The sequence below is a fragment of the Panthera pardus genome, unplaced genomic scaffold, assembly GCF_024362965.1.
Source record: "Panthera pardus isolate Hobbes unplaced genomic scaffold, ASM2436296v1 HiC_scaffold_27, whole genome shotgun sequence".
NCBI classification, from domain to species: domain Eukaryota; kingdom Metazoa; phylum Chordata; class Mammalia; order Carnivora; family Felidae; genus Panthera; species Panthera pardus.
Window position 1 is genome coordinate 84,511,002 of NW_026526843.1, and position 16,391 is coordinate 84,527,392.

At 46.3% G+C, this 16,391-nt stretch overlaps 1 protein-coding gene across 3 annotated transcripts in view; it reads left to right on the forward strand.

The window, feature by feature from the left end:
* Positions 1-3,102: 3,102 nt before the first annotated feature.
* The window catches only part of SLC9A7 (solute carrier family 9 member A7), a 136,207-nt gene continuing 122,918 nt past the window's right edge, over positions 3,103-16,391 (forward strand). Inside the window, exon 1 of one of the 3 annotated variants that reach the window (XR_008418293.1) lies at positions 3,103-3,582. Coding sequence is in view for 2 of the 3 variants with exons in the window: in XM_053891678.1 (XP_053747653.1) it covers positions 3,255-3,582 (328 nt within the window). In the remaining variant the exon portion in view is untranslated. The remainder of the gene's footprint in view (positions 3,583-16,391) is intronic. The other 2 variants (XM_053891678.1, XM_053891679.1) reach the window with 2 other exon arrangements.

Here is a 16,391-nt window from a genome sequence, read left to right on the forward strand (position 1 = left end):
GAATTTGAAGGCTCACTCATCAGGTGTGGTATCTGGGCTGGCAACACTGAAAAAGCTGCCGGTCCTATGGTGTCTGTCTCTACTGCTATGTTGTCTCTCCATGGTTTCTCTAGCATGGAAGCTTCCAGATAGATTTTTAAACATTTTCCAGCTTTATTGAGATGTAATTGACATATAATACGGTGCAAGTTTAAGCTTAGTGTTAGCTGATACCTCCATATCACATAATTACTATTTCTTTTTATATATATATATATATATATACATATATATTTATTTATTTAGAGCATGTACACGTGAGCAGGCTAGGGGCAGAGAGAGAGAGAGAGGGAGAGAGAAAATCCCAAGCAGCCTCCGCGCTGTCAGCCTGGAGCTCGATGCGGGGCTCAATCTTACGAACCGTGAGATCACGACCTGAGCTGAAATCAAGAGTTGGACGCTTTCCCGACTGAGCCACCCAGCTGCCCTATCATTTCTCTTTTTTGTGGTGACCACATATAAGATCTACTCTCTTAGCAACATTCAAATATATAGTACAGAATTGCTATCTGTCGTCACAACGCCACGCATTAGATCTCCAGAACACATTCATCTTATAACTGTAAGTTTGTATCCTTTGGCCAACATATCCCCGATCACCTCGCCTCTCAGCCCCTGGTAGCCAACATTCGACTCTCCGCTTCTACAAGTTCAGCTTTTTTAGATCCCACGTATAAGTGAGGTCATACAGTGTTTGTCTTTCTCTTATTTCACTGATTTACAGGCCCCCCAAGATCCATCTATGCTGCTGCAAATGGCAGAAATGACTTTCGCATGGCTGAATTTTCCATCGTGTGTGTAACTATGTCTATATATCGCGATCTCTCTATCTACATTACATTTTCTTTGGCCATTCATCTATTGACAGATACCTGTTTCCCTTTCTTGGCTATTGTGAATAATGCTGTAATAAATACGGGAATGAAGATGTATTTTTGAGATCCTGCTTTCATTTGCTTCGGATAAATATCCAGAAGTAGAATTTCTGGATCGTATGGTAGTCCTATTTTTAATCTTTTGATGGCCCCCCCCTTACTGTTTTCCATAGTGCCTGTATCAATTTCCATTCGTATCAACAGTGCACAAGTGCTCTCTTTCCTCCACACCCTTGTCCACATTTGTCATCCCTTGTCTTTTTGACGGTAGCCTTTCTAACAGGTGTCACAGCTCGCTGTGGTCTAGATACTTCACACGGAAGCTCAGGGCTCCAGAGTGGAGAACAAGAGTGTGAGAGTGAGTCAGGCGGGAGCTAGACTGTCTTTTACGACCTGGTTTCACGAGTTACGTGGTCTCTATTGCCATATTCTATTCTTTGAGGCAGTCACAGGGTCCACTGAAGTTCAAGGGGGCGGGAACACAAATGCCACCTCTTGATGGGGGAGTGGCAAGGTTCTGAGAGGCATGTGAAATTGGAAATATGGTTGTGGGCATTTTTTGAAAATACAATCTGCCGTAAGTACTAAGAAATCTGCAGAGGGGCGCCTGGGTGGCTCAGTTGGTTGGGCATCCAACTCTTGGTTTCGGCTCAGGTCACGATCTCACGGTTAGTGGGTCTGAGCACTGCGTCGGGCTCTGCGCTGGCAGCATGGAGCCTGCTTGGGATTTTCTGTCTCTCTCTCTGCCTCTCCCCCACTCACGCTGTCTCTGTCTCTCTCAAAAATAAATAAATAAACTAAAAAAAAAGAAGTCTGCAGTGCTGTCCTTGACTTACAGGAACCCAAGAGGGTGTAATATTAAATATTATGATCAATATAACCAGTTTTCAGCAAACCTGGATTTTAGTGAATCTCCAGAAATTAGTTTTCCTGTTGTTGTATAACTTTTTCTGTGACTCTCCAGGTTTTCAGTGTTTGCAATTTCATTGGGAACCTGCATGGAACTTCAGGAATATGGAATTTTGCAGGGGCTGGGTGATAGTCTGGACGAATAGGGAACAATGCTAGCTAAAATCCCGATGAAGAGGTTGGTACGGATTTCAGAGCAGTTCAACGAACACTTATGAGCACAGCGTTAGGTGCTGGGGATTCAGTGATTAAAGATTCCATCTCTCTGGGGGCACCTGGTTTGCTCAGTAGGTAGAGCATGTGATGCTTAATCTCGGGGTTGTAAATTCGATCTGCATGTTGGGTGTAGAGATTACTTTTTAAAAAATCTTAAGAAAAGAATTCAATCTCTCTTTTCTCCCTTGACCAGGGGAACAAGGTGGATTGAAAATTCTAGTTCCTAAGTTATTGTTCCAGAGTCTATTTTTTTCCTCAGAGCCGTCCTGAGAATCATCCAGAAACTCCCGGGGCTACCAGAAGGTCAACATAAAAGGGCCACCGGGGTAATCCCCACCCCCCACCCCTGGCAAGTGTGTGGTTCCTTCTGGTTCAACCTTGTTCCCCAAAGAGGGTTACTTACACAGTCCACGATAAGAAGTCAGTCTATTCCCCAAGTGGTTAAGGAGATATTTTAATGCTTGCACCCCATTCCAACCCCTTATCAGGCCTCACTTTGGGACAGACTTAGAGCAGAGGTTTGAATGAAGCCTGGCAGAGTCTGCTAAGCCCCCAAAACTGGAAGGCACGGGGGGGGGGGGGTGGGGATCGTGGAAAGAGAGGCGCAGGGGGGTAACCCTGCTTCGCGAATCCTCGCGTCCCCCAGAGCCCCCTCGTTCCTTGGCTCAGGGCAGCCACACACCGGCCTGAGATCGAACACTTGGCGGTGGCCCCAGAGACAGGACTCCACACCGCACGGCCGGCCCGCGCGAATCCAAGCTGATGCTCCTGCCAGGCACCGGCGACCTCTGGCGTCGCGTTTAGGAAGCGCGGCGGCGTCAGCCCAGGAACGGCCCCGCGACCCCGGACGGCCTGGCCAGGTACGCCAGGACCCGGTGAGGCGCACAGGGAGGCACGGGGCCCGCGACCCGGCCCCCGAGTCGGACGGCCCCGGCCCAGTAGGCCTCGGCGGCCAGGAGGGCGCTCGGCGCGGTGCGGCGCGGCTGGGGGCCGAACAGGTGCGCGGGCGGGGGGCGGTGCTTGGGGATCCTGCGCACTGCGCGCGCCCCTCCCCCACGCGGTTCCCGGCGCAGCCCCGGCCCGGCGCGCGCGGGGGGGAGGAGCTGCGGCGGCCGCGGCCACGGCCACTCGGGCAGGTCGGCGGCGCCGCGGGAACCCGCCGACGGCGCGGACTGCTGGTCCCCGCGCGCAGGAGGCGCGGGCGGCCCTGGGGCCATGGAGCCTGGTGACGCGGCGCGCCTCGGCCGGGGCCGGGCGGCCCGGGCGCTGCCACCGCGGCTGCTGCTGCTGCCGCTGCTGCCGCTGCTGCTGGGTCGGGGGCTGCGCGCCGCGGCCTCGGCCTCCTCCTCTGGGGCGGCGGCCGAGGACAGCAGCGCCATGGAGGAGCTCGCCACTGAGAAGGAGGCGGAGGAGAGCCACCGGCAAGACAGCGTGAGCCTGCTCACCTTCATCCTGCTGCTCACGCTCACCATCCTCACCATCTGGCTCTTCAAGCACCGCCGGGTGCGCTTCCTGCACGAGACCGGGCTGGCCATGATCTACGGTGAGCACCCCCTACCTCGCCCACCACCCCGACACCCCTCCGGCGGCCGGGCCGCTGCGCTGCCCCCACCCCGCCCCGCTCTGCGCTGCGCTCCCCCCTTCCCTTGCCAACGTGTTTCTTTTCCGTTTCCCGCTGCGACGGGGTTGGTTCCCAAGGTCAACTGCATTTTTTCTGGCTTTCTATTCCCGTTAAAAAGAATTCCACCCCATTTCGCTGTGTCTCCATCGGGGAACCAGGATAATGAAAGGCACAGAGGTGGCCTGGTTCTGCCCACCGGGTTCTGTTTTGCGCTGCCCCCCTCCCCGCATCGTGCTTCCGCACTCGCCTCCCCCCACCTCCCGCCCCAGTTCAGCTCAACAGGGTACGTGTGCCGCGGCGGCAGAGGGTGGGTGACTTCCTTGGGGACCGCGTCACCCCAGGAGGCAGGCCACAGTGAGGGTGGGGGCGAGGACTGAGGGTTTCTGGGGTTGGGTTTCTTGGCGTCCGGGGCCTGATGGATGCACACATCCATGGTCACCCCGGGTGGGCGCCCACTTCTGAAATCCGCGTTCCTGGGTCTCTTGGTAAAGTCAGAGTGTGAAGCGCTGTGAAAAATGAGCGCGGTCCAGGATCCAGTGTGGTGCACTGCCACGGTCGGGCCTAGTCGGGGATGTGGGCACGCCTCCCACCCGTCTGTCCAGGTGGGACATTCTACCCAGTTACTTGGCTTCTCCAAGCAAAGACGAGATTTGTGTTCTTCAGATTTTAACGCGGACCTGACTTTGAAGACACGTTTATAAGTGCATGAAGAGGAAAAGTAGTGGTTTTAATCCTGGAGCCAGCCGTCTTTTGTTGTGAAGGGTGGGCTGATGCCATCATCTTTTTGTGGATTTAATGGCACCCGGTGTGTTACCCGCGGAGCGGTCAGCACCAATCTGCTGTTGTCACACCGATGTCAGTTAGCTGTAATCTGAATCATCCCTCTCTCCCCGCCCCCCCCCCCCCTTCTGACTCCAGACTGGAACCCAGTATTCTCTTTTTGAATTGAATTCAGTGGCGTTAAGGCCCAGGTTGGCATCCTCATGTGAAATAGATGAGCCCGCTTCATGACTATTCCCAATAGGGAGCATTCTACTTCATTGCTTTTACTGGAGGGATCTCTCCATTCAATTTCCACTCAGGGTTCCCTGATAAAGAATGGAAAGCTGATGCCTTAATCTTTAATGTGAAAATTACCCTTGGCCCTGGGCCTCGCTTCTCAGGGTTCTTGATGGGTCGTTGACAGCCCAGGCTGGTGGCTTCCAAGGTTATGGAGTGCTGTCGGGAGGCCCTCTAGTTTTAAAGAGGTGGAGGCCTAAACAGGTCTTTAACTGAAACAGGACCAGGTCTAAAAGCGAGTTTGGCTTTTGCAAATTACAGATGTGAACTCAGACTTTGGCCTCGATACCTGGCCATTCTTGAGCTCTGGGGTTTGTGTCCGTGGGTGACAAGTGACAGAGGCCAGAGCTGGAGGTGTACTGAGCAGGTAGCAGAGTGGGGAGTTGAAGCGTGTTGTCATTTCGGGTGGTTGACTCTGAGACGTAATGCAAATGAAGATTACCCTTATATGTCTATAGATAACCATGAAAATCTTTTTATTTTATGGCCTCTAGATCCAATTCATTAAATCACAGCGTGAAATACTTTTAGAAGGTAGATTTGACAGGCTCACGAATACATGTTCAAGTGCATGGAAAATAAATGAGGATTTAAAAATATTTTTTTTCCTGAGGACTACTCCATGTTCTTAGCGCAGTCACCGTTATCTTGAGGCTTACAAACAATAGTGGAATTTTCCTTTGCTGATGTGTACTGTTTCAACTCCTTTCAATTTTTTAGTCGCTGGGGCCGTGCTGCAATGTACTGTTTCGTTTTGTGAAACTGGAATCTGGTTTAATTGATGTTTGCTCAGAAAAGGCAACATCGTCTCATAACATTCTGTGTAATTTTGCTCTGCCTTTGGGTTTTAGCGTTACTTCGAAATATACGAAGATATTTTGTCTGCCAATATGTGATACCCTAGGTTATGCCACATATTGCTATTTTGATGTGGATATCTTGCCTGTAACCGTGAGAAAACATTTCTCTGTCTCATGGATATTTAGTCTTCTTTCTGTTTTAGCGCCCTCCTGCCCCATCTGAATTCTAATGTCATTTGATTAGCTAATTGTTCATTCTTTCCTGAAGGCTATTGGGATAGGGATTCTGATTTTTAAAAATTCAGCATGAAAATCTTTGAGCGCTGAAGTCAATACAGTACAGATTTTCAGGACTTCTCTTTGTTAATAATAGTAAGAAAACAGATTTCATTTCTTGATATCAGTAGAGGAAGTGAGTAATTGTCCTGTTGCCTCTGAGTAATAAAGGACAAAAAGACGTAAGGAAACATTTGTTCAGTATCTGCTTTTTTAATTTTTAAATGGGGGCAGGTTTTTTTTTAATGTTGGTAAAGTTTTATGAGTGAAAGAGTTCAACTGCAAGTTTCAGAACTGTTCGAAATTTAAAAAAAAAATGTTAAATTCTGCCCCTTTAAAAAATATTTAAGTGGCACTTTAATCTGAAAGGGAAGGCTTTAATGTTTATAAAGAGTTATGGTAAATATATATTTATATATAGTCATATATTGAGATAAATTGTGATTATATATATTTGTTGGTATAAAATATCTCTGGAAGGACAGGCAATAGACTAGTAACATTGTTTTTTTGTGTGTGGGGGAGGAGCTAGGTGGCTGTGACATGAGGTGGGAGGGAAATACACTGTATACTCTTTTGTGCTTTTCAATTTTTGAATTATGGGAGCCGAATTACCTATTAGCGTGTCCTTGCCTCCGTTCTGTGGCATTCGTGATGGCATTTTTAAGATGCTTCTCAAATCATCCAGTGTGATGCCCACTTCTCCCTACTTAAATTACATTATGTTACCGATTTTCTGTGACCTTTCAATTGTGGATTGTACCCCTGGAACTTCTGGAGCCCCGTGCCTGGAATGGAGACAAAATGGGGCGTGGGGAAAGAGATTTTCCTTCCTTTCCCTCTCTCCTTTTTATTTCATTATCCCCCCCAAATAGTTGATGCTATATTAGGAGTGGTGTGCACAACAAATAGATCCCATAATAAGGGCTTGCTCAGATGCAAGGGATCTAAGGACAATAAGAGACACACAGTGAATGCTCGACATTTAAATTGCAAGGGACGGTTACAAGCACCCCTCCCTGACAACAGACCCGGGTAGCCATAAGGGAGGGTGACCACAGAGCAGACTCTCCAGGGAAGTTGAAAGCAGCCCCCACCCCAGGCCCTGATGGGAGCTGCAGGGCAGTGGACCAGGAGCTTACCTGGCACCAGTCTGACCTGTTTTGTCAGGGCAGGGAGCTCCCAGCTGTCTGCCTCTGTACGTGACTAAGTGCCATCTGAAAGTTATCAGGCCCAGCGAGTCTGTGCAGCAGAAATAGCAAGTGTTTGAGGCAGGGAAAGGTGGTATAAACAGACTGTGTCAGTTAACTGTGGTTCTCTCTCATGCGTACGCTAGTTCCACTTCCCCCGTAATGTTTTTGTGGCAACTGATACAGGTCCAAAATATCTCACTTGGCCGTGGCAGCCTGCCACCTGCTTCTCGCTTCCTCCACGCCTATCAACTTTCCAAGTACACGTTGGTCAGCCCCTCCAGGTTCTGTGGACCGTGGGCTCATTGTTGCTTTGTTGGAGCCGAATTGCTAAGCGCAGCGTGAGAGAGTGGGTTCATAGGTGAAATCTGCAAGGGGAAATATGACTCTGCACAGTAGCATAAAATTAACGTTTGAGCCTTGCGAGCACACATCTTGGAACCACGCTGTTCTTGGTTAATCGGGAGCCCTCATTTATGTGTGTGTGTGTGTGTGTGTGTGTGTGTGTGTGTGTGTGTGTGTTTGAGTCACTCACTTTGGCCCCAGTTTGGGGCTGCTCCACATGGTCTCACTTGGGTACCAGATACCTTGGGTTCAAGTGCTGGCTCTGTTACTTATAAAGCTGTGTAGCATTGGGTAAGCTCTCTACGTCTTGGTTTCCTCTTTTCAAAAATGGAGACAGTATCCCTCACTTCACAGGATTATTATATTATTGAGATATGATAAAGATCAAGTGCAGTGTCTGATACTTAAACACTTGGGAGATATGAATTCTCATTCTCACTCTAGACTTCGTGATTCTTTGGCCAGCTTTGCTACTTGAGGTTAATTCAGGTAGAGGCCTGCTGTAGATTATTTAAAGTTTATTTATTTAGTTTGAGAGAGAGAGTAAGAGAGCGAGCACGTACATGGAAGGGGCAGAGAGACAGGGAGAGAGAGAGAATCCCAAGCAGGCACCCCACTGTCATCGCACAGCCAATTGTGGGGCTCGAACTCATGAACCGTGAGATCGTTACCTGAGTCGCAACCAAGAGTCGTTTGCTTAAGCAACTGAGCCACCCAGGCACCCCTGTAATTTAAAAATGCATTAGGAGGGGTGCCTGGGTGGCTCAGTCGGTTAAGTGACCGACTTCGGCTCGGGTCATGATCTCACGGTCTGTGAGTTCGAGCCCCGTGTCGGGCTCTGTGCTGACAGCTCAGAGCCTGGAGCCTGTTTCGGATTCTGTGTCTCCCTCAATCTGACTCTCCCCCGTTCATGCTCTGTCTCTCTCTGTCTCAAAAATAAACAAACGTTAAAAAAAAATTAAAAAAATGCATTAGGATACAGTTAGTAGGGATGAGGAACATTTGATTTTTTTTGGGGGGGTGGACTAATTGTTAATACCTAGAAAATATTTACAGTATGCCTACCCTGTCCACACATACTGCCGTGGGGGAAAAAAATGGGCAGAACGGTCTGGATAGTATTATCTCATTTATGCTTTAAAAATTATGGAATATGTGTATACAAACATGATGTATACACATTTCTATGTGACATATGTGCTTCTTTGGAAGGATACACAAACTTAGCAGTGGTTATCCTTTGGTTGTGGAAACCGTTGTTGGGAGAGAGGGAAGAGAGATGCTACTTTTCCCTTTGTACTCTTCTGAATGGCCTGAATTTTCTACCATACTGGCACACGTTACTTTTGTAATTGAAATGTTGTTTAAACATAAAGCAAACAGAGGCGCCTGAGTGGCTCAGTCAGTTAAGCTTCCGACTTCAGCTCAGGTGGTGATATCACAGTTTGTGAGTTCCAGCCTGCATTGGGCTCTGTGCTGATGCCTCAGAGCCTGGAGCCTGCTTCGGATTCTGTGTCTCCCTCTCTCTCTGCCCCTCCCCTGCTCACACTCTGTCTCTCTCTGTCTTTCAATAATAAGTAAACGTTTAAAAAAATTAAAAAAGAGTGCCTGGGTGGCTCAGTTGGTTAAGTGTCTGACTCCAGTTCAGGTCATGATCTCACAGTTTGTGAGTTCGAGCCCCACATCTGCCTCTGGGCTGACAGTTCAGAGCCTGAAGCCTGCTTCGCATTCTGTGTCTCCCTCTCTCTCTGCCCCTCCCCTGCTCATGCTCTGTCTCTCCGTGTCTCTCAAAAATGAATAAACGTTAAAAAAGTAAAAATAAAAGCAAACAGCGCTTATGTAGCAAAAAATACATTAGAATTAAGAACATAGTTATGTGGTTGGGTAGCATTTTCCTTGGCTATCAGGATGTTCTTTTTGAAATCTCTGGGCACAGGGAAATCTTTTAGTTATTTCAAAGTAATACACGGAAGTAAAACGTGTCTTAAAATTAGAAAATGACATTTCCTGAAAGTGTTTCTTAGAACTTTCAGAAGTTAACCTCTCTGGAATGATGTCACTAGAAAATCACCGTCTCACAGCCCCCACCGCCTTAGATAAGGATTTTCAAGGAATTCCAAAGCCCTAGGTGAGAAGTTGTTGGGGAACACGGTACTTACACGATGCCAAGGATAACTCCACAGGTTACTCGCCTATCGCGAAGGAAAGAAGATATCTTTGTAGTGGCAAGGTCTGGCAGTCACTGTCTTATAGCTGAGCCGTCAAATTTATCCTTGCTCCTTGTAAAGTTCTACAGCTTTACCTGCGTCGGATTCATCCTCCAGATGTTCTGTTTGAATGGAATCGAGGTTTTAGGCACATCTTCCAGTTTACAGGAAATACAGGGGAGAGGGAAACAAGTTATCAAATACTGAGTGAAAGCAATTTGACATATCCAAAATACGGGATAACTTACGAGACAAGTTGTCCTGGTCTCTTCAACAAGTCTGTGTCAAAGGGAAACAAAAAGGCAGGATAAGTGTCTGTTATAGACTGAATTGTAGTACCCTCCCCCTGCCCCAGCCAAGATTCCTATGTTGAAGTCCTGATCCCTAATGTGATGCTATTTGGAAGTCGGGTTTGGGGGAGGTAGTTAGGTTTAGATGAGGTCATGAGGGTGGAACCTGTACGATGGGATTAGTGCCCTTATAAGAAGAGGGAGAGACAAGAGCCCCCTATCTCTCTACCATGTGAGGATACAGTGAGAAGGCAGCCATCTACAAGCTAGGAAGAGGGCTCTAGTCAGACGCCGAATCTGCCAGCGCCTTGATCTTGAACTTTCCAGCCTCCAGAACTGTGAGAAATAAATGTTTGTTGTTTAAACCGCCCAGTCAATGGTATTTTGTCCTAGCAGCCTGAGCAGACTAAGACCATGTTCTAAGCTCATAGAGACCAAATATAAGCAGTCAGAGCACAGGAAGCTTGATTGGCTCCTGGTTCATGAAAATAAGCTATAGAATGTTTGGGGGGACAATCAGGGATATTTGAACATGGACTTGGTGTTAGATGACATTAGGGAATTACTGATACTTTTCTTAGGTGAGATAATGGAGGTTATACAGGAGAATGTACGTACTCATTGGAATTGTAGGCTGAATTATTTAAGGGTGAAGTGTATGAGTCCTGACACATGCAGCTAGCTTACTTTCAAAAAGCTCAGTCAAAAAAATACACACACCCATATATAGAGGAAACCAATATGGCAAAATGCTAGCACTTGCTATACCTGGGTGGTGGATGAAAGGGTGTGTTTTCTATTCATCTTTCAACTTTTTTGTGTGTTTCAAATTTTTCATTAAAATAGAGGACTGGGGACGATGTTAACCTCCCTGCTAACCTGTTAGCTGGTAACCTGTTAACTTTCCTCCCTGAAAGGTTGTACAGGTGAGGCGGTATACAACCCGTTACTCTCATTGAACTCTGAAACTGAGGAATGCTGTTTGACGTTAGTTGCTATGAGATGACGTTAGGCTTTCACGACTTGAGAATCAGTAACTTCTTTTGAATTTTAATTTTTTGGTTTGGTTTAAAAAAATTTTTTTAACGCTTATTTATTTTTGAGAGTGAGAGAGAGAGAGAGACAGACAGACAAAGCATGGGGGAGGGGCAGAGAGAGAGGGAGACAGAGAATCCGAAGCAGGCTCCAGGCTCCGAGCTGTCCACCCAGAGCCCGACGCGGGGCTCGAACTCACCAACCTCGAGACCATGACTTGAGCTGGCATTGGACGCTTAACCGACTGAGCCACCCGGGCGCCCCTTTTGGTTTCATTTTAAACCTCACATGCCTTTTGAAAAATTGCCTCTCTTCCACTTGCAAGAGATCAGGTATTAGGAGACTTTTCTCTTTTGGTTAATGCATGCTACCTGGCTTTTAATCAATGTGGATATTTGTATTAGGGTAATGCTAGCTGTTAGAACAGACCAACCCCACATTTCAGTGGCCTAACATAAGAAGAGTTCAGTGCAAGGGTCTGGCAGGTGGTTCTCGGTGTGGTCGTTCAGGAGCCAGGTGTCCTCCATTTTCTGGCTTCCTTGAAATCCTCTCTCTCAGGCCAGTGAATGAGGAAAGAAAAAGGGGATCACACGGGAAGACCGCGTGCTAAGTGTGGAAGTGGTTCGTGTCACTTTGCCCACTTCTGTTGGACAGAGCTTGGTCATGAGGCCACGTCTAACTGGAAGAGAGGCGGGGCAGTGAAGTCTAGCTGGAGGAAGGGGACCAGGGTGGAAAGCAGCCAGCCAGCGTCCGGTGCAGTATTTGATGAGTACTTTCTCCCACATAATCCAGAAAAGAGAAGTGGGAGAATTTGCATGCGGTTTGGTTGCTGCTGCTGCTGCTGCTGCTGCTGCTGCTAAGTTTTTTTAAGTAATCCAGTTTGGAGAGAGTATTCATCTGGAGTTTGTGAAGTTGTCTCAATGCACTTATCAGCATCACCTGGGAGCTCGTTAGAACTAGGAGGTCCGGCCTCAGAGTGGGACCCAGAAATCCGTGTTTCATTACGGTAGCAGGGTTTTGTTTTTGTTGTTTTAAGTTGAAGTTTGAAACTCACTGTTGTTGAGTATTTAAGTTTTCACCCTTTAAAGTACATTCACTGTGTTGCTTGTAATTAAATAACTGTAGAAAAATAGCAACTTTTTTTTTTTTTTTTTTTTTAGCACCTGTTATGATGGCCAGGCACTGTGTTCAGGACTTTGCATACTTTAAGCCGTTTGGCCGTGTTATGGGTCCCATTTTGCCAGACAAAGAGATCGAAAGTTAGGCCTAGCACCTCATTCGTTTAGGGTCGCCCGTTTGAGATTGGTAAGTGGGGGTACCCTAAAGGATGAGATCAATACGGTTCAGGATGTGTTTGGCCAGGGTACGGCACAACCTAAATCCGGCCCCGATGCCCTGCTTCCAGGGGGTCTCCCGAGGGAAAGCTATGCTCAGAGGGTAAAACAAAGCATGATGTCCCTTTATTATTAACTGGGGCCTTGGCCCCAAACTCCAGTGTACTGGTGCAAGGAGTGAGGCTGACCAATTTGGAAGACTGGCTTTTCCGGTGCTAGATTGGCCTGGGGCCCTTGGATCCTAGTGGGGCCAAAATGCCTGTTCATTTTCATCCCAATGGCCACACTCCAGGTGTTACCCCATTGATATGTGGTATACATTGGTTGGTTGGGCCTCCCCCAATTCATATGTTGAAATCCTAACCCCTAGTGTGATAGTATTAGGAGCTGTGGCCTTTGGGAGCCCTCCTGAATGCGATTAGAAAAGAATGGGATTTTAAAAGAGACCTCTGGGAGTTCTCTCTCCCACCATGTATACAGTATACAGTGAGAAGTCAGCAGTCTGCAACCCAGAAGAGACTCTCACCAGAAACCTGACCATTCTACTACCCTGATCTTGGACTTCCAGCCTCCAGAACTGTGAGGAAAAATACATTTCGGTGATGTATAAGCCACCTGCTCTATGGTGCTTTGTTATCGCGGCCCTGACCAAGACGATATGGCAGGAGGCTACCAGTTGCTAAGGGGGAAAAAACCAGAAGAACTGCCAAAGGATGTTCACAGTGGCCATGCCAGCTTCTCAGGTGGGAGCAGGTGCTTAAAACCTCCCTCGTCTGTAGGTCACTGTCACAGAGGTGGGGAGGCAGGTAGAACTGGGTCTGTGGAACTGCCGGGTCTCGCTACTCTTACAATGCTGGTTCCCACAGGCCTATCAGTCTCTTCCAAAAGACGTTAGAACATAAGCCTGAATGACTGGGTGGGCAGGCATATCTGTCTTTTGTTCACTGCCGTCTCCTCTGTCCCGAGAATGGCGCCAGACACATAGTAGGCACCATGGAAATATTTAACAGATACTCTTGTCTAACAAAAAGAAGGTGCCGTAACACTGCTTCGCATGAAAGGTCCTTCAGGTTCTCGTGCCGCAGATTCCCACTGACAGGGAAGTTTCTGAGAGGGAAAACTGTGTGTGTGAAAACATCTGCCTGAATCACAGCAAGAGCTGTTTCAGGAAGGAGCACAAAGGGATAGGTGAGTACGTTTGCAGACAATTGTGTATTTAGCTGATAAGCCACATGGTGGTTTAAAATGTTTTTTATTGTGGCAGCATGCATATGGTAATATTTGCCGTTTTTATCATTTGTAACTGTACAATTCGCTAGCATCGATGGCATTTGTAAAATTGTGTGGCCGTCACCGCTGTTTCCAAATTTTTTTTATCCCCTCAAATAGAAACTCTGTACCCATTAAACAGCAATGCCTCATTCCTTCCTCTGCCCCCCATTCCCCAGTATCCTCTAATCGGGTTTCTGTCTCTATGAATGTGCCTATCCTGGACATTTCATATACGTGTATGACTTATTTGTACCTGACTTATTTCACTTGGGGTAATATTTTCTTTTTAAAAAATTTTTTAAAATGTGTTATTATTTATTTCTTTTGAGAGAGAGAGACAGAGCACGAGCAGGGGAGGGGCAGAGAGAGAAGGAGACACAGAATCCGAAGCAGGCTCCAGGCTCCGAGCTGTCAGCTCAGAGCCCGACGTGGGGCTCGAACCCACAAACCGCGAATCATGACCTGAACCAAAGTTGGACGCTTAACCGACTGAGCCACCCAGGCGCTCCTTGCTTGGCATAATATTTTCAAGGTTCATCCATGTCATAGCATATATATGAACTTCATTCCTTTCTGTGGCTGAATAGTATTCCATTCTGCATTTTGTTCATTCATTTATCAGTTCCTGGACGCTTGGGTTGTTTCCACCTTTTGTCTGTTATGAATAATGCTGCCGTGAACATACAAGTATCTGATTGAGCCCCTGTTTTCAGTTCTTTTGAATATACACCTAGGAGTGGAATTGCTGGGTCATATGGTAGTTCTGTGTTTAACTTTTATTTTATTATTATTTTTTAATGTTTATTGATTTTTCAGAGAGAGAGAGAGACAGACAGAGAACAAGCAGGGGAGGGTCAGAGAGAGAGGGAGACAAAGAATCTGAAGCAGGCTCCAGGCTCTGAGCTGTCAGCACAGAGCCTGACATGGAGCCCGAACCCACGAAGCATGAGCTGAAATTGGACCCACAGCCGACTGAGCCACCCAGGCGCCCCCAAGTTTAACTTTTATTTTAAAGTGTATTTATTTGTTTTGAGAGGAGAGAGCTAGAGCACGTGCGGAGGAGGGTCAGAGAGAGGGAAAGAGAGAAAGAATCCCAAGCAGGCTCCGTGTTGTCAGCACAGAGCCCGACTCAGGGCTCGATTTCAGGAACCACGAGATCATGACCTGAGCCGAGATCGAGAGTCGGGAGCTTAACTGACTGACCCCACCCAGGTGCCCCTCTTTGTTTAACTTTTTGAGGAATTGCTTAAACTGTTTTCCACAGCAGCTGCCATATTTTACATTCCCACCCCAGTGCACAAGCGTTCCAGTCTCTCCACATCCTCTCTAATACTTTGTTATTTTCTGTTGCTGTCTTTTTTGGTGGTCATCCTAGTACTTGTGAAGTGGTAGCTTATTACGGTTTTGATTTTCATTTTCCTAATGACTGATGGTGCGGAGCATCTTTTCATGGGCATCTTCTTTGGAGAAAAGTTCATTCAAGTCCTCTGCCCATTTTTGAATTGGGTTGTTTATTTTTATGTTGTTGCTAAGTTGTAGGAGTTCTTTATATGTTCTGGATATTAATCTTTTACTAGATATATGATTTGCAAATACTTTTTCCGATTTCATGGGTTGCCTTTTTATTTTATGATGGTGGCCTTTGATGCACAAAGGCTTTAATTTTGATGACATTCGTGTTACCTATTTTTTCTTTTGTTGCCTAGGCCAAGAAATCTTTGCCAAAACCAGGGCCATGAAGCTTTCTCTTACTGTTTCTATGAAGAGTTTTATAGTTTTAACTCTTAAATTTTGATTTTTGGTTTATATTGAGTTAATTTTTATATATGGTATAAGGTAAGGGTCCAAATTTATTTTTTTTTGTATGTGGATGTTCAGTTATACCAGCATCATTTGTTGAAGAAACTGTCCCTTCCTCATTGAATGGTGTTGGTACCTTTCATTCTATCCCACTGGTCTATATGTCTGTCCTTATACCAGTACCACTATAGCTTTGTAATAAGTTTTGAAACTGGGAAGTGTTTTTTCACTTCTGCCATTAAGATTTTGATAGGGATTGCATTGAGTCTATATATTGCTTTGGGTAGTATTGTCACCTTAATGATTTTTTAAGTTTATTTATTTTTAGAGAGAGAGAGAGAGAGCAGGGGAGGGGCAGAGAGAAAGGGGACAGAGGATCCGAAGCAGGCTCTGTGCTGACGGCAGAGAGCCTGATGAGGGGCTCAAACTCACAAACCATGAGATCATAACCTGAGCCAAAGTCGGACACTTAACTGACTGAGCCACCCAGGTGCCCCAGTCATCTTAATGATTTTTAGTCTTACAGTCCATCACATGGATATCTTTTCATTTATTTAGGTCTTTAATTTCTTTCAGTGATGTTTTGGGGTTTAGTATACAACTCTTACGTGTCCTTAAATGTTAATTTCTTTTTCAACTATTTTCTTGCTTTTTATGCTAGTATCAATGAAATTATTTTCTTAGGTTTCTTGTTCATTGCTAATGTATAAACATATGACTGATTTTTTTTTTTGGTGTTGATTTTGTCTCCTGCAACTGTATTGAACTTGTTTATTTTCTCTAACAGTGTTTTGGATTCTTTAGAGTTTTTTATATATAAGGTCATGTCATCTGCACATGGAGTTAGTTTTACCTCTTACTTTCTAATTTGGATGCCTTTTATTTCCCTTTCTTGCCTAATTGTTCTGGTTAGAATTTCCATTACTGTCTTGAATAGAAATGGTGAAAGTGGGTATCCTTGTCTTGTTCCTGATCTTAGGGGAAAAGGTTTCAGTCTTTCACCATTAAGTATGATGTTAGATACAGGTTTTTCACTTATACCCTATATCACATTGGGAAAGTCCCTTTCTATTTCTGGTTTATGTGGCTGTTTTTATCATGAAAAGATATTATTTTTGTCAAA